This window comes from Metopolophium dirhodum, chromosome 3 (assembly GCF_019925205.1).
Source record: "Metopolophium dirhodum isolate CAU chromosome 3, ASM1992520v1, whole genome shotgun sequence".
NCBI lineage: Eukaryota > Metazoa > Arthropoda > Insecta > Hemiptera > Aphididae > Metopolophium > Metopolophium dirhodum.
This window is the reverse complement of record NC_083562.1, coordinates 14,429,072-14,448,056: the sequence shown is the minus strand read 5'-3', so window position 1 is coordinate 14,448,056 and position 18,985 is coordinate 14,429,072. Positions and strand designations below refer to the sequence as shown.

The window sequence follows — 18,985 nt, the reverse complement described above, 5'->3', positions numbered from 1 at the left end:
CCCCCCCCCCCACATTTTCCCTTTGTTTTACACTGCGTTTAGCCAATTTTTGTACATTTACCTCCTCCCCCCATGCCACCCTCTCAAAATTAAGCTGTCGCCACTGGTATGTAGAAGTACATATTATTATTGCTTTCATTGTCTCATTAATCATGAGTTAATAGTTTATGATGAATAACTTGATATTTAAAAATTATTTTTATTCATTATTATAGCCTAATAAAACTGTAAGTAGGTAAGTACATTAAAATATTCAGTGTTAATTTTTGATACAAAAAAATTTACTTTTCATATTTATAATTATTTATAATATAGTAGTAAATATAAGGGCATTGTAGCCGGTGCGTTTTTACTTTTTAGTAGAAAAAACATGCCCTACAGGAAAAACTCTCATTCGGATTTCATTAATTTTTTTATTTTTGAGAATAGAACATTTTGCAGGTCAGATCAAAGCTCGATTTCCAAAATTATAATTTTATAGTTTTTTTACCATTATTCAAAGGAAAATAAAAATTTGGCCTTTGATCTGACCGGAAAAATATTTTTAAAAAAATTAAGGAAATCCGATTATTCTACTAGGGGTGCCAGTTTTTATGTGAAGTAATTTTATAATACACCGTGTATAAACCCCTCCTAAATAGGCATCAAGCTGTAGATTAGTGGAAAAGTATTATAATTAAGGTAGTAACTAAAATGAAAATAGTTTTCAAATTAATTAAAATTTGAAAAACTGTCACCGACACTCTTAAAATGATTTACTTATATTGTATAGTTTGTACTAACATACAGAAACATATTAAACTAAAAACCCTTTTGGGTCTTATGAATAAGTTGTATTTGCATGTTAAACCAATGATTTAAATTAAGCATATTATTATAATATGAAACAAATAAGATAAATTAAATTATCTCTTAAAGCCAAGATACCATAATATGTAATATACATGTATGTTGTATCTTAATAAACAATAAAAATTTCAATGTCATATAGTTATGTTAATACTTAATGCACACTACAAATTCTTAACAAAAACAATTTTTATTCAAAGCAAACTATAACTTAAATATTTTAAATAATATAGTTGTTTATTTTAAAATATGATAAATTTATGTATAAATAAAATAATATATTAAGCCTGTCAACAACTAAATTGACAGTAAAAATAAATATAAAAACATAATCACATTATCAAGCTTTTTAATTTTCTAGAACTGATAATTTTTTTTTTTTAAAACTAAGTAAGTATATACATAATCCAACCATTCAATAACTTTGAAGCATATTGGCAAATACAAGCATATAAAAGTTAAAATTATTATTAAAATATTCTCACTCTTAACAGTCAATTATCACAATAATTAATGGAGATTATTTATAAACCACCAGAAATAATACAAGGGTAGTAAAGATTAACGGCGATTAAATGTGTATAATATATTTGATACATCCTGAAAATGTTCCGTGCAATTTAAGTGTCTCAGTACTTGTCCATTCCACAACTTAATGGAATATCCTAATGCATCATCTCGACTTGAACAAATATTGTTCTCCACTAACCATGTTACAAGCTCAGATCCAGTAAATGTCTTCTTATACTTCCACAATTTCCATCTGGAAAAATTAAAATAATATAATAGATTAAGTACCTACAGTCGGTTGAATAATTTAATTAAAAAAATATTTATTGGTAATAGGTAATTACCTAGTAAGATGAGTAATTTCTGCCAAACACTTTTCTCTGTGCTTAAACATAAAGTTATCACATGTTTTTCTCGTATCATATGGAAGTTCTTCCCACGATGGACACTCAATTGGTGATCCTCCCCACCAAAATTTATTCCATCTAAATATAAACAAAATTGTATTTGTGTTGGCATTCTAAAAATACCAATGATAGAAATACTTACGTTCGCACAATCGGCATATTAATTGATTGATAATTAATACCATAAATCAACAATGTGAAAATCGACTGTCCTCTCATTAAAGAAGTTTCAGAGTAAGCTAATTCAAGGTATAGTCCATTTGTTTCACCAAATATTCTCCAAATGGCCACAGAGAATGTCTGTTGGAATTGCATTTTTATTAATACAATTTAGGATATAAGCTTTGAATATGGAACATGAAAATGTACTTACAACAAACATTGCAACTGCTTGCATAATAAGTAATAGAAAATGCTTAATATATTCATTATTATCCATTACATTTGTTTCAGTATCATAAAGAAGGCCTTGTTTTAAATCATCAGTGTCAATACAATGAGTGTCCATACTGTAAACATATTAAATATTTAATTATAACAAACAAATGTGAAAGGTACTGTATTGTCATCTGCCACACAGATAAAAATAGACTGTTCAAAATATCCGAGTTAACCCATGACCACTTGCATGGTTTCTGATACCAATTTTACTTTCACAGAGTAAAAATACCCCAATATATAATATTAATCTACTACTGTACTTTTTTTTAAAATATAAATTTATTGTCAGTTATGCTATTGAAAGGAACTGAGTGATATAAACACGTTAAAAACACAAAACAATTTTTTGCAAAACGTATGTATGGCAGGGATAAATTTTTACACCGCTTGAGTGGGCATTAGTTAAATAAATGTGAAAAATGTAATATAACAAAACCAAAAATGACCAAAATCGTTATATTTTAATTGGTTATTGCATTCTAAAAAATTGTTCATCCAACAGCGATATAATTATTAATTTTATGAAAAACACTGTCAGCGTGTGTCTAGTGTAGTGACTTTTCTTTTTTTATATCCATAATATTTATTTATAAGTATATTTTGAATTTTAGAAATTAATTTTATTCTATTCAAGATGACATAAGTGCCATTCATCTTTCTATTTAATAATATCAGTTAGAGTAAATTATAAAATATGTAACTGAATATATATATCCAAATTAAACATTTTCTATATTTGCCATATAAGCCTGATTTCTGAATGGTTCGTATGTTTTTTTAATTTAAACCAATTTTTTTAATTTTAATTTTATAAACAATATAAGTAGATGATTTTTTAAATTTTATTATGTATTTTTTTTTCATTTTTCAACTATAACATTTATAATAATAAGGATTGAGCTAAAATACGGACTAAGATAGTCTTTGGATAATATTACTTAACATAATAGGAACTAATATAAATTCCAAAATAAAAACTGAAAAGTTACATGGTAGGGATATACATTTTGAGTGATCAATTACAATTAGTGAAGGCAGTGGCACATATCACATATATTATCAAGATGTAGCAGTTATATACCCATCTGGAAAATAGCCGAGTAGTTGTGGTATACTTAATATGACTTACTTATAGTATTTTATAAGTTGAAATTATTTGTTTTACATATATATACAATGGTCAGTAAATAGATTTGAATAAATTCTGTGCAAGTGGATGGGCGTAATAAATATTTAAATAAAAACTTACGATTGTTTGGATGTACTTTGTACATCATTTATAGTTTCTGAGTAAACTATTGGTCTAATTATTTTATGCTTTAGGCGTTGATGCAAAACTAAACAAACAACAGTACCTAAAAAATATATATAATATGAATATTGAATGTACTTAAAGTTCTTAAAATCATTTACAAATTATTGATGAAAGGAGAATAGTTGTGAGTGTTGCAGCTTCTGGCGTTCCATACACATAATTTTGATCAAAATCTGATTTAATAAACAATGGCGGCTGGCAAGTCAACATCAAGACAGAAACCAACAATATTGGTACACTAAAGTTAAAATTTATTTTTAAAAAAAATGTCAAGGTCAATAAATAAATTATCATAGTTACCCCCAAGATATTATCATGTAGAAGTAAATTATTTTATTTTGAAATTCGTCAGTAAATGGCTTATGCATTATTAGCAAAGTATAAGCTAAACATGCAGTCCAAATATAGCAACTCATATCACCAGCTATACTTAACATAAGTTGTACATATGTTAATGGATGTGATTGTGGGGTTTCTGATAAGTACTCTAGTAATACCCCAGTACATGAAATCACCTAAAACAATAATATTATACTTAACTATCAACTTTCTTTAGGAATAACAATATTAGAATATTAATACACACAAAAATACCTGTGAAATTACTAAACAGAAAACTACTTTGAATGGTAAACTTTTTAGTTTTTTTAACATAACTAAGATAATCCAAAGCTGGAAAAAAAATAAGTCAAGATGTTTAAAAATATTTATATAGAATACAAATGAATTAAATGACTTACAGATGCAGGGATGGCGAGTATACTGACATTAAATTGATACCCTTTTAAAGCTGTTATATTATTCGATGGATCCAATTTGGCCACGGATATTATCTTGGCAGTTAAAAACATAATGGGGGCTGAGAAGAATACACACAGAACCATTGAACTAGCAATCTAGAAAATAGAATCATTAATAAAGTATTGGTATAAACAATACGGAAAAAAGTACATACTAAATCCATTTCAAGATTATATGCTGATGCATAAACAAAAACAGCAGGTGCAGAAGGAATCATTCCGTATAAAAATCCAAACATTGAAAAGGCAAGGCTATCATCAGCATTTACAGTACCAAATTTTCCCAAGAAAATGCTTGTAAGTTCCCTAATAACTAATGGTAAAACTAACCTATGAAATCCAATTAATTAATTTCAAAAAATAGAATTTAAGAAATTTGTGTATATTAGTTAGAAATTATAATTAAATAAATATACATAAATAACTTACAATTTAGCAGCAATAAGGAGTAATGGTAAAATTAAAGCTTCTCCTCTAAGTTTACTGATGTTCCCAACCATTCGTAAACCAAGTAAAAACAATGCAGTAGCAGTAAACGCATTACCAAAAGTCTAAAAATTAAATGTATAAATAAAATTTAGCTATAACTAAACAAAAGAAATTTTACTTACTCCTAAGAAAGTTGTAATAATTTTGGGTGGGTCGTGATTAAATACTAAATTAGCTATCATTCCTAAAGCTGTCATAAATACTACAGGATTACAAATTATGTTTCTTGATATTCGTCCCATTAAAGCAGAACGTCTTGTAGTTTCGTGACGATTATATTCTTGGCCTAATTCCATCATTGCAAAACCAAATGGATTTAGGATTATTAAATTAATAGGAGCTACAAGATAAAGGTATTGAACAAATTCACTATGCTGATGCCTGTAGAGTGCTTCAACTAAAAAAATAAAAATAAAACTATATTCAGAAAATAGTTCCATAAGTAATACATTTTTATAACTTACATATTGGTGCTCCAATAGCAAAATCATTGCTCTGGGTGCAGAATATAGCAAATAGAGCAGCTCTAGCTATGTCTGGAGGTCTTGTTACTAATACAGTAATTAAAGCAACCGATACAAATACTAAAGTTTTAGACAGAAGTAGTGATCCCAAAAAAACCAAATTTACAGATGATAATTCTAACACGGCCATATTAACAAAGATAAGTGACGGTAGAGCAAATGTCCCTACAAATCTATTCAAGCCAATACCAGCAGCATGACTAACCAGGCCCAATCGTCCTGACATATACCTGAAAAAAAAAAAAACAAAATTCCCTGTTATATTGTATAATGTATAATTTTAATAAATCTTTTTTTTTTTATAAGCATTTAATGGTAAAAATCAAAAATAATGAAGGTATAGATTAATTGTATGTATAATTACCCTGTGATAATGATCCCAAAACACTGAAATAATGCATTGTACATATTATTCATTAAGTCCTCGTCAGAATCACTCGTATTAATTGCAGTCTTATTTGAAACCATCATGTTATAAAACTGTTTAGCGTTTGTATGTGTACTATTAAGTAAACTAAATAAACAAAATTATGAAATTAAATAAATAGAAAAAAAAATTTTAAATGCCATTTATAGCTTACTTAACCTTTTCACTGCTACACTATATATTCACCGCGACCTGTGTATGCTACGTATAAGAAATATATATATTTTTTTTAATTTAAATTTTTGAGATCTAATTATTAAAGTTTAAAATATTGCGAGTCAAGGTTTGCTTAAGTTATACCGTTACTGGCAAATAACATTATAAAATACTGGAAAGTAGTCTGGAGCAGTGAAAGGGTTAAGGTACATAATGTATTATATTTATAGGACTAAAATCTACTGTAGAACATTCTATGATAATTAATACAAGATTTAGACCCAAACTTAGCTAATATGTGGGGTGGCGGGGTGAACCTTTTTTTATTTGCCTTTGGTAAGCAATATAGAAATTGCTTGGACAAGTTGATCCATTACTAATTGAGTTTTATAATGGAAAAACAGCAGCCAGACAATAAAGACATTTCATTGATTTGCAAACTCCTAATTCCTACAGTCCTATTTAGTATTTACGTTTGCTATTTTCCTTGGGTAATTTTAAGGCATCAACGAAGGAATGCAGCAATAGGGTAGGAAAATAATTATTTTTTCTGTGTGAATATTTATATAGGTACATCTTTTTTAAATTTAGTTTATAGTTAAATAACATTTTCACGAAATTATATTATATTGATGGCATTATTATTATTTATAAATTAAGTAAAAACAAAATATTACATTTGATGTTCCATTAATACTACTATTTCTTTCAATTTACAAAAAATATTATGAGTTTTATAAATTACACTCATAAAATGTTTAATGAGGTTTAACCCTATATAACCCTATTTTATATTTAGAAAGAAGAATGTCAGGAATCAGGATCAATACTTTTGGCATTCCTGAACTGTGAAAATTATACTCATACTAGAATACATTTTTGTCGAACATCCGCCATTAGCACCAAAAGAAAAAAAGAAAAAATATAATTTCAATATTAAATGTTAACAAAAATCAAACCTTTCCTCTATCTCAGACCTAAAACACTTTTATCAAAAATTATAAAACTACTAATTTGTCTATTAGAATTTTAAACTATTCATTAATTAGCATTGTTGTATAGTTAAAAATTTAAACAAATATCCAGCTACAATATTTATTCAAGACTTAAATTAAAATATTTAATTGTGGTGTAAAGCACCATGTGCAGTTTCTATTACCTACCTACTGCAGTGTTAGGCATCTGGATAAGATAATAGATATTTTTTGATATAGTTTTCATATAGTCTGACGTACAACAGACATGTTTTTTAAAGCTTGATATAGTTAACTTTTATTGGGACTTTTATTAAATTTCCACATTTCTTTAATTTATTGTAATATTATTGGTGTACCTATACTGAATACCCATTCGTATTTTGTATATTATTATTTATTATATTTCAGTATTTGATATAATGATGGTATCTATGGTAATTATGTTTTAAGCATGTTTAAAACATAAACATAACGTTTTGTTAATTGTTTAAAACAGTGTAAAACCAAGTAAATATTGTGTTTTTTTTTTAAAAAAAAATTGGAATTTTGTTTTAAACTATTTTTTTCTGTTCAAAATGATGTTAAATTGTTTTAAATGTACAATTTGTTTTGTTAAAAAAATTATTTTGAACAGAAAAAAATTTGCACTAAACATATAATATAAACAAAAATATTTTTATTTTGTAATACTGAAAATAAAAAGTTTTAAATTGGATTTAGTTTTCTTTGGAAAAATTCAAAATAGCCAATTTTTAAATATGACTATGAGAACAATTTTTATGGTAAAAACATTAATCTAAGTCAAGCAGTTTATTTTTTTAGAATTTTTTAAAATATCAATATTTTTTTGAGTAAATTAATTTAGAATATAATGATTTTTTTTGGAAATTTCTTGACATGAGTATATTTCTGAAATTATTTATTAACCATATAATTTTCATAATTCCCCCGAATCTACTTAACATATTGCTATAGGGCAGTACATATTATTCTTAGTACTTTGACTCTAACTATATTGTAGCTATTTTCAATTTTGTTTCTGCTTGAGTTTCAATTATAATTTTAATAACAACATAATATATTGCTGCATTATTTCAATATCAACAGATTATCGTGATCAAATTATCATTCAATTATATTTGGCAACATTGGAAAAAAAAATATCGAGCGTTTTCAATTGTGTTACTAAAAATGCCGTTCTCAATCGTATTTTACTGCCTCTAACGTTGTATGGATTTTGAACTAAACAAGTACAAATGCCCCCCAATCATGCCGAACTGAGTTAAGTAGGTCTCTAAAAGGTATAGGTAATTAAGGAATTTTGGGGTCCTACCTCCCCCCCGAGATGTTTGTTTTGTAGGTATACTTGTCTGTCCTATTGTATTTTAGATATTTAGCAATAATTTTTAAAGTTGTATGCCGCACATTTGAGTCTTGATGTTAAGTACATAGGACTCTTCCAGAAATTAATTCTATATCATATGCTATTAATTTGGCATAGTTAAATAATCAAATAGAAATTATAGAACTAACCAAATATTAAAAAGTTAAAAAAATGTATAATCTGTAAACTCATTTATTAGTGTTTAGGTACCTACCTAAATTGTCATGAATATTTATTTATAAAAAAAAAAAATTACCTAGTTACAGATGCATACACAAAAAAAATATTTTGAAGGGGTTTTAGGTTATAAATTTTTCCACTTTTACTCTATAAAAAAAATATTTAATAATTTTCCTGAAATTTCAGGTGGGTTGAACTGTCTCCCTAGTGTATACGCCTGCCTAGGTACCTATATTTAGTGTATAAATAGCCAATAGGTATTGAACTATAATTATAAACATATATAATGTAATAGGTATATTCTAGGTATAAGTACAAAATAAGATATCGTGGCTTGGCGTGGCGCGTTGGCTGCTACCAGTCGCGGAATGCGACTGGGAGTAAGTAACGGCCACAGCTACTAGCTCCCGGATGGGTGACCACCCGGGTTCATAGTAGTTAAAAACCTTGCCACACATACACGTGTTTGCTACCTACCGTAACAACCGTTAAAAACAATCGTAAAATCAATCTACCGTACCAACCTTACCCCTACCAAAGTTCATAACCCCTACAACAGCTAATGGCCATAGTCGCCAGGCTTAAGTTCAATAAAAAAAAATAAGATACAAAACAATTAATGTTATTATAATGTTAATAAATCATAAAATAAAAATATGAAATTTGGTGTTGGCACTGATAGGTAGTTATTATAATATATATTTAAAATTAGGTAGGTACATATTATATTTTTGCTATAAGTACCTACCTAGTAAAAAAAAAAAAGGACACCATAAAATAATTTTTTTAGTAATTCCGATGAATAAAATAAAACTTGATTAATCCTTTATAATCTGTATTAAAACAATAATAACAATAACTATTAAAAAATACTCACAATAATACATCTTTTAACGCTTCCGAATCAGTAATTTCCATATTGATATTGTTTTGATGGGCAAATGCTATAAAGTATAATGAAATATGCCTACAGGATTAAGAATTCATTGTTAAACTTTACAAAATATAATTTGTATAAAAAAAAATTGGAAAAACTGTTTTAATAAAGCATATAAATCACCTGACACTTATACTTTGGAAGGGTCAGTACTAAAGTACCCCTACCAATTAAAAGAATTTAACAGACTAGATTGAATATGGAATTCAGCGACTAGTGTGTGGTGTGTGAATTCAAATACGAATTCGAGAACGATAAGACAATTTCATCTAGAGTATTGAAAATCTGACACTGTTTAAATTTCCTGTGTAAAAATTGAAAAACATTCTGTTCATGGCTGCGTTACCACTTTGGCACAACTTTTGAACGCAGTAGGTATTTCACTGTTTCCGGTTCTGATGTTCTACACAGAAGTGTTACTCACACGAAATTATAATAAATAACAAAGACAATTCACATGCGAGTGCATTTTTTGTTGTTAATATATCCTGTTGGCTGTTCGGACGTCGGGCAGTCACTGAGTCACTATGATATTGTACATTGCACAATAGCACAACGTACAAACTACAAAATACGATTATAAAATATGTATTATTAAAATACTGAGTACTGAACAGTCAGTTGTACAGCCTATGGTCAGCTGCAGTCTGTGCTGTGTGGTAGGAGTATGAACCCATAGATAATATAAGAATGGATAGCGCGGGTGGCTGGCAGTAAAGTCAGGGGTAGGACACTTCTCGGCGGCGGGCTGATAATAGAGAATCAACCACTGCAGGTCCGCAGTAGGGGCATGATCTGGGAAAATATGAAATCTTAACGTTTTCATTTTTGGTAGCACTGAATTTGCCATGATACCACGTTTTATTGTTATCTCTATTATATTAACGTATCGGAATTTTTAAAAATAATTCTATATTAATAGTTAATACCACTTTTTATTTATTTTTGTAATTTAATTGAATCAATATGAATGAAATACCTGAACATGTATTCACATAGTCGGACATGTTATTTTATTTCAATTTTTTTAAAATCTATGGTAAGTAGTAACATAATTAAGGTACCTAAAAATAAAAAAAAATTGTATTTATAATATTGTATTAAATATTTGTATTTGTATTCAAATACTTAGTGAGTAATCGCAAAGGGCATTTTTATACTAGTATTTTAAAAGTATTTTTAATACTACTTTATTCCAATACTAGTATTAACTATTAGTTGTGTCCGGATGTCCGGTGAAGAGTTAACTCATTGTTTTAAAGCAATTAAATTAAAATAGTACATTTTATCGTATAAAAGTATGCCATATTTATTTTTCGTGTATTAATGGTCAAACTGTTAAATGAACTGGCCCTACTGCGGACCTGCAGTGACTGACTCAAGCCTTCGTCCTATGCTGCCTGTATAAATTTTTATCAGTGTCCATTCTGATTGTTATATTCTGTGGTAAAGTTGTCCGAATAATGATAAAGACCGATAAGAGTGGTTGTACGGTGATTAACGTCCTGTGGTTACCCTGTGACCAACTTGAGGTGGTGTTGCACAGCAAGTCGGGGGATATTTTCGATTTGCGGAGCGGAGCGATAGCGCCGAGGAGCGTAGCGACGAGTGCCGCTAACATGGCATCACTGTACGATGTTTTTTCAAATTGGTGCCACTGTAATATGCTGGTATATGCTAGTATGGTATTGTGGTATAAACTGCCTTATCATTTTTCGGACAACTGCCCCCAACCGAGAATGATATGGCCACCAAGATGTATACATTGTATACTATTATAATATAGTATAGGTACCTTAGTATATATATATCGATGGATATAAATGATATTATGTCAATTGGACTAATTACCTCCCCTCCAATGGATTATTACTCCATCAGCTGAAATTAGGAACGGTCAAATCTAGCGGCTGAACAATCTGAAGAATTTAGGAACATACGGAATGTTTACAGATTCGTTTAGCAAACAGACGTTCCGAATTTCTCCGTTATCAAACGTTTACCGCTATAGAGTTTCCTCCTTTTCAAAAGTGTGGTTACTGGTTATGAAAATAGTCATCAAATAAAAATATTAATAGAATACCAAAATTAATAATTGTTATTAGGGACCGGATGCAAATGCATATACGTACCTATTGAAATAATCTTTTTGAAATCTGATGAGAATTTTCCCCAACTTAGGTCATTCTTATTACAATAAAGCTAATTGTATTTTGCATATTTCAACGTTTTGACCTATTAAATGCATTAAGTATATCTAATGCATATTTGTAGTTTTATAGAGCATATTATTATTTATGGCACATATATTTGTTTTTCGTCGTATTTTCACGTTCACAGCCACATAAATATAATATTACATTATATAGATAAATTCGTTTGCATTAAACACCTTATGATCATTCAGCGCAATCAGGTAAAATATGAATTCAATCTTAGTTTTCAATTTTTATTAATGTGGGCCAATATTTTATAGAATGAAGATAAATAATGTTAAATGGTAAAGAACTTAAGTGAAGACGATCGAATACTTTTTATACTTTTAAAACCTTTCTATACTTTTATTAATACTTATTTTTGATTCAATTTTCAGTTTATATTTTGTAACATATTACAGCATTTTTAGAAGCATATTTTGAGGATTTTTGTGCATATATAAATCCGGTACCTACCTAGACTTATCTATAATTGGTGGTACTTCTGGCCGATGTGATGGGCATTTACATTCTACCGTAGTCCGATACCTACATCGGGAACGCTGCCGCCATGACCACGATTTAAGAGGACGTGAAACGTCACACGGGTATTTTATTGTCTCCATCTTGTATAGTAAATTTACGTTCAGCAGTTCACATTTAGCATCGTTTGTTTAAAAATTAGATTGAACCGACCTAATATAAAACTATAAGCATATTTACGCTCTGCATAGTAAATTTTTAGATTCTGAGTGTACCGATGAATGTATTGATTTTACAATGATGTGTGTTTTTTTTAGATTCTGAGTGGAACGATCAATGTATTGGTTTTAAAATAATGAGTGTTTTTTTTTTTAATTTGAATTTGAATTTTTGTGTCTGTCATCACGGTTACAAGCAGTTAAACTGCTTCGATTTTCTTCAAAAGTATCTTGTTTGATGGTAAAATGAAACTAAGTGGTACATTCGGAAGGTCAAATTTTAAAATTCCCAATAGTTTTCAAAACCACTGGGAAAAACAACATAAAAATTAAGGAAAAACGGGAAATCGATTTTGGTTTATACATGAAATTTTCATTGGTTGTTCATATTTGCATTTTCTATACCCGATAAAATCTTCAAAATATTTTGATTTGTTTAGAACTGTTAAGGAACATTTTCAATTTCCAATCTTATTTTCTATAAATGTCAATAAAACTTTATTTGTTGGGTAAAAAGTCTTAAAATTTTAATACAAGGCTCCTATTATATTGTTGCAATGACATTTAAAAAATATTAAAAATTTTAAAAATTTTATTCGAAAATTGAATGTATACGATTCCAATTTCAAAATTGAAGCAAGGTGTTCGCGTGTTAGAAAAAAAAAATGTAGAAAAAATTAAATAGTAGGAACAAATATTACAAAGTACAATTAAAATTCCCAGAATCTTTAACAGAAAAACTATTCAAAATTTTTAGATCATTAAAAAAAGACTATTCATAGGGCACCTGCAGGTTATCAATATTCAAGTCAATACAAAAATATTTAACTAGATTTACATCTATACAAAAAAAATTAAAGGAGGGTATGAGCGCCCACAGGCAAATGCATTTTAGAAACCAAAAAAAAATTTAAAAAAATTTAAATGACACGAAGTACACTACAAAGTTCAAACTAAATTGTCCAGAATCTTGAACAGAAAATCCTATTCAAAATATTAAGTTCATTAAAGAAGAATTATTCGTATGAACAGAAAAAACTATTTAAAATATTTATTTCATGAAACAAGGATTATTCAAAGGGCACCAGATTGTCAATGTTTAAAAAATTTGGCTAGAGTTAAAAACATAAAAAAAAAAAATTGAAGGGAGGTGTTGGCGCCCGCAGGCAAATAGATTTTAGAAAACAAAATAAAAATTTGGAAAAAATTTGACAGTATGAATACACATTACAAAGTTCAAACTAAAATGTCCCGAAACTTAAACACAAAAAACTATTTAAAATATTTAGTTCATTAAAGAATGATTATTCATGGGGCTCCAAGTTATCAATTTTCAAGTCAATAAAAATATTCAACTAGTTAGAGTACTAAAAAAAAAAATTGAAGGGAGGTGTTGGCGCCCGCAGGCAAATAGATTTTAAAAAACAAAAAAAAATTTGGAAAAAAATTTAGAAAAACCTATTCAAAATATTTAGTTCATTAAAGAATGATTATTTATGGGGTACCACCAAGTTATCAATTTTAAAGTCAATACAAAATATTCAACTACAGTTGAATAACTAAAATTGAAGGAGGGAGCCTGCAGGCAAATTAATTTTAGAAAACAAAAAAAAAAATTTGGAAAAAATTTGACTGTATGAATACACATTACAAAGTTCAAACTAAAATGTCCCGAAACTTAAACAGTAAAAACTATTTAAAATATTTAGTTAATTAAAGAATGATTATTCATGGAGCACCAGATTGTCAATGTTTAAAAAATTTGGCTAGAGTTAAAAACATAAAAAAAAAAATTGAAGGGAGATGTTGGCGCCCGCAGGCAAATAGATTTTAGAAAACAAAAAAAAAAATTTGGAAAAAATTTGACTGTATGAATACATATTACAAAGTTCAAACTAAAATGTCCCGAAACTTAAACACAAAAAACTATTTAAAATATTTAGTTCATTAAAGAATGATTATTCTGGGGCACCAATTTATCAATTTTCAAGTCAATACAAAATTATCAACTAGTTACAGAACTAAAAAAAAAAAAATTGAAGGGAGGTGTTGGCGCCCGCAGGCAAATAGATTTTAGAAAACAAAATAAAAATTTGGAAAAAATTTGACAGTATGAATACACATTACAAAGTTCAAACTAAAATGTCCCGAAACTTAAACAGAAAAAACTATTTAAAATATTTAGTTCATTAAAGAATGATTATTCATGCGGAGCACCAGATTGTCAATGTTTAAAAAATTTGGCTAGAATTAAAAACATAAAAAAAAAAAATTGAAGGAAGATGTTGGCGCCCGCAGGCAAATAGATTTTAGAAAACAAAAAAAAAATTTGGAAAAAAATTTAGAAAAACCTATTCAAAATATTTAGTTCATTAAAGAATGATTATTCTGGGGCACCAATTTATCAATTTTCAAGTCAATACAAAATATTCAACTAGAGTTACAGTACTAAAAAAAAAAAATTGAAGGGAGGTGTTGGCGCCCGCAGGCAAATAGATTTTAAAAAACAAAAAAAAAATTTGGAAAAAATTTGACTTTAGGAACACGCTTTAGGATTACATGGGTACTCAGCGTACTCCCAGGTATAGCCGGTTAATCTTGAAAAATATTTATACAAAAAAATCTACTAGAGTTCAATGAATTGAAAAAAAAATTGTTTGAGAAATCAAACACTAAACAAACACTAAAACACTAAACAAAAGAATACGCTGGAAGCTAAATACTGCAATACATATTAACTACAATCAAAAAACTAGGTATTGTTTACATTATAATAATACGAACAGTTATTATGATCAGAGGTGTATCACCGTAATATATGTATTAGAAAATGTTTAAAAACGAATGTAATTTATTTATAAAGGATGCAAAAAAATTAAATCAGAAAAAGGTCCTGCACGGACTCTATTATGTGATTGTAATTTATGAAGGACATAAAATAATGTTTAATTTAAAATAATATTGTGTTTGGCTGGGTCTACAGTCAATATTAAATAACAAACTCATAAGTATTGAAAACCTTATAAAATCCTAAAAAAATTATATTTTGTTATATTTTAAAATACATTTTATAATTTGTTGTGTTAAAAAAATCATTATTTAATGTTGGCTGTATTTAAGTTTTTAATAACTATACTGGTACAACTCTAGCTGACAGTCTTTAAGACCGTGTTAAAAACTATAATAATTAGTTAACGTCTGATTTACTGTCCTATCCTAACCTAACCTAACATAACCAAATGAATAATATTTAAATATTTTCTTTCATTGTTATGTTTACAATATCGAATACCTTTATAGTTAGTAGGAAAAGATCATCGCAAAGCTCACGACCAGTGATTGTAGTCGTCTATCAATTACCATAGCTTCAACTAACCTTAGGTTTCCCAAACTAGCTTCTATTATGACTAATTACATTAGGACACTTTGAATAAAAAGTTCCTGAGCTGCAGGTTGCCGAACTTATAAGTGATTGATTATCAAGTTGATCCTTAGATTGTTGACACCTTAGTTCCCCTCGAAGACCGCTGGTAAGACTATTATGTCCTATCCATTATGTTATATCTATATTATCTATGATGGAGCCATACCCAGCTCACTCGTGTAAACAATTTGAAGCACATAAAAGCGATTAATAAAAGTCTCTATTAATGATAATATGAAATCCCAGACCTGTCCCCCATACTCTGATATTAAGAGCCCAGCCCACCTTCATATTCTCTATGCAAAAAGTAAATTTAAGACAAATTTGTAAATCAATGCACAGTCTCTCTATTGTACTAATATTTGTGATTTCATTAATTTTCAGTATTTTGTATAATTAGTAATAATTAGTAAACCTAACCTACTGAGGCAACCTTGAGGCATTTCCTTTTAGGAAATTAATTAAATCCTCAAACATAACTCTTAATTCAAGAATTTGTAACTAATATAATCATAATATAATATGAGTATAGTACATTTCGTAATATTTTTTTATAATATTTACTGTTAGTGAAATATTAAGTTTGTATTTCTAATATAATATATGTTATGATATTTATGGACGACACTTGCACCATGGCCCCTCAATATAGTAATGTGGCGACCCGGCACGTCTCTTTTAGATAAATGATTAAATACTTAATCAAGTCTTCCAATTTACTAAACATTTATGTTTTGTATATAATTTGAAGAAAAATTTAAAATTGAAGAGAGACTGTGTGAATTAACAAAATTTGTGGTATGAAATGTTTATTTGAACACCTGTTATAATGTATTATATTGAACTTAAGTTAATTTTCTATAATGTACTATAGTAAACATTTGAACGTTTATTACAATATACGTATATTATACATAGATTTCAAGTATGATTTTTTTTAGTTTTTTTTTTTGATAGTTACCTACCTACTATAATACAAGACACTTTATTTTTATATTTTGAAGCAATATTATATGTTTTGGATTATTTAGATCTATATAAACTAAATTTCAGACCCATAGTTTAGTATTTAAAGTTTGTATGATCAAAGTCGTGGAACCAAATTTTATCAGACTCTACTAGAATGTTGTAGTTAAATTAAACTATAATATAGGTATGTGGAATAACAGTACCCAACCTTCTATTATAATTTGTTATGAATATAATATTTTTAGTAATAACTCAATTTTAGCACTTTTACGGTACTTAATACATTTTCCTAATATTTTAACAGAAATTATGGAGCAAAAAATATAGAAATACCTATATTATGTCACGGTCCATAGTTGATAGTTTTGTTTCATTTATAATAATAATGCTTTTTAATATACTTTTTCATAAATTAATATTTATTACAGTTGGCTTTTATGATTTGTTAGTTCATAGTTCATATTAGTACGTATTTTTTGGGGGAGATCCCTATTATTACAACACCGTTACCAATATGCGTTTTTTTCTGGTTAGTTAATATAATTGCATGTTTTCATGATTTCTTCGTATTTATGCTTATTTTCTTAAAATGTTTTTATATTTTCAGTTCATCCGTTACCTACCTACATACCTACCTACCAAGTCGTAAACCAATTTGAATTATTATTTATTAATTTAAAAAAATTTTAATAAAAACGTTTTCATTAAGTATTTTTTTGAATATTTTATTATTTTTAATATTTTTGAATATTTCAGTGCATATATTTGCCTGTTTTTAGTGCATACATGCGCGGGCAAATATTTAACACTTAAGAGGATGTCAGATTTTTAGCGCACCATTTATTTCTCTCTTCGACCCACGCACAATCATTTTAGTGTTTTCTTAATCGTACATTTGGTATGCTACGCGTGGGTCAAAGATGGAAAACAAATAGTGCGCTGACATCCCAACCAGCAACAAGTTTACACGAGTGAGCCGGGTATGGCTCCATCATAGATAATAAAGATATGGATAGGACATAATATCAGCGGTCTTCGTCCTTCGAGGGGAACAATTGAGGCCAAATAAAGTATACTCATATCAAGTATCGACTATCAATATAAAGAGCCTCAATTGCCTTCCCCTCCGGGAACGCGGCCTCAAATGTATTTAACATAGGCGTGGACTATCCATGGTGTCAACAATCAGAGGATCAACTTGATAATCAAACACTTAAGTTCGGCAACCTGCAGCAACTCAGGATCTTTTTATTCTGAAAAGTGTCCTAATGAGTCATAAGAAGGTTAGTTAGGTAAACCTATGGTTAGTTGAAGCTAGTGGCCTTTGCAATTCAAGATCTTTTCCTACGTATTCGGCATTGTTAACATAACTATTCTACCTTTACACTTTTTCTTCCCCCGTCTCCCACAGCTATATACAGGTTCAGCCACTCTCATTCCACACCTCCATATGATCGGTATTCTGTCTATCCATCTCTTCTTCAGTCTTCTCGCCCATCATTTCTCCGTTAAATCAACATCTATAGCCACTCTCACTATCTCTTATCATACAGTGACCGAACCACCTAAACCTATTCTCTCTTGTTTTCACTACAATATGTACACTAACCTACACTACCCTTAATTAATTAATTTCTTATTCTATCCTCTTTTGTACCTTAACACCTAACTTATTATTCTCATATCTGTTACCCTCACTCCACTTACCTACCCTAACCTTACATTTCTTTTTCATCTTTCCCTTTCATACACCAAACATTCTGAAATCCTGTTGATCCATTTCCTTATCTTCGCCATATTACACACTACCTAATTCCTATTCACCCAGTCTCTAGTTACCTACAAGTCATCGTACTTGATTATCGGTGAAAATATTTAAATATCATTGAGCGAATTCCTTACTCGAAAGAATTACTTAAAAAAATATCATACCTCCCAATTTTCTAATTTTGAACACGACTTTATTGATAGCCGGAATAGTGTTATACCAGTATAATTACAATACAAATATTGAAAAATTTCGGGCAATACATCTTTTGATCAATTAACAATAATAAAAAAAAAACCTACTGAGAAATAAGAAAATACATACCCCGTGACGGAATCAAAATCTGCTACGAAACTTAGTCTTCGAAGCACTGAAACGTTCACACATTTCAATCTGCTTATGATATAATATTATCCCCAGTTTGAAAATGTTCACGGACGAATACCATTTCTGAAATTACACTCATCTTATGCAGTAAAATGTTTTACAATATTCTAATGACCTATGCGTTACAGTCTACAGATATTATATT

The 18,985-nt window shown here is 28.5% G+C and overlaps 1 protein-coding gene across 2 annotated transcripts; it reads right to left on the bottom strand.

The window, feature by feature from the left end:
- Nucleotides 1–1,181: 1,181 nt before the first annotated feature.
- LOC132941104 (lysosomal cholesterol signaling protein) lies at nt 1,182–10,058 on the bottom strand. Of its 2 annotated transcripts, none has more exons than XM_061008988.1 (16): nt 9,520–10,058; nt 9,337–9,426; nt 5,700–5,849; nt 5,276–5,565; nt 4,934–5,208; nt 4,752–4,873; nt 4,478–4,652; nt 4,263–4,418; nt 4,117–4,194; nt 3,823–4,037; nt 3,621–3,760; nt 3,457–3,562; nt 2,140–2,275; nt 1,909–2,066; nt 1,704–1,844; nt 1,182–1,612 (listed from the first exon to the last, which is right to left on the bottom strand). In XM_061008988.1, the coding sequence occupies exons 2-16, from the start codon at nt 9,375–9,377 to the stop codon at nt 1,411–1,413; spliced, it is 2,385 nt and encodes a 794-aa protein (XP_060864971.1). In that variant the 5' UTR covers nt 9,378–9,426; nt 9,520–10,058; the 3' UTR covers nt 1,182–1,410. The 2 variants fall into 2 exon arrangements, with proteins under 2 accessions (XP_060864971.1, XP_060864972.1); XM_061008989.1 differs by having other exon boundaries at nt 9,337–9,403.
- Nucleotides 10,059–18,985: the final 8,927 nt, after the last annotated feature.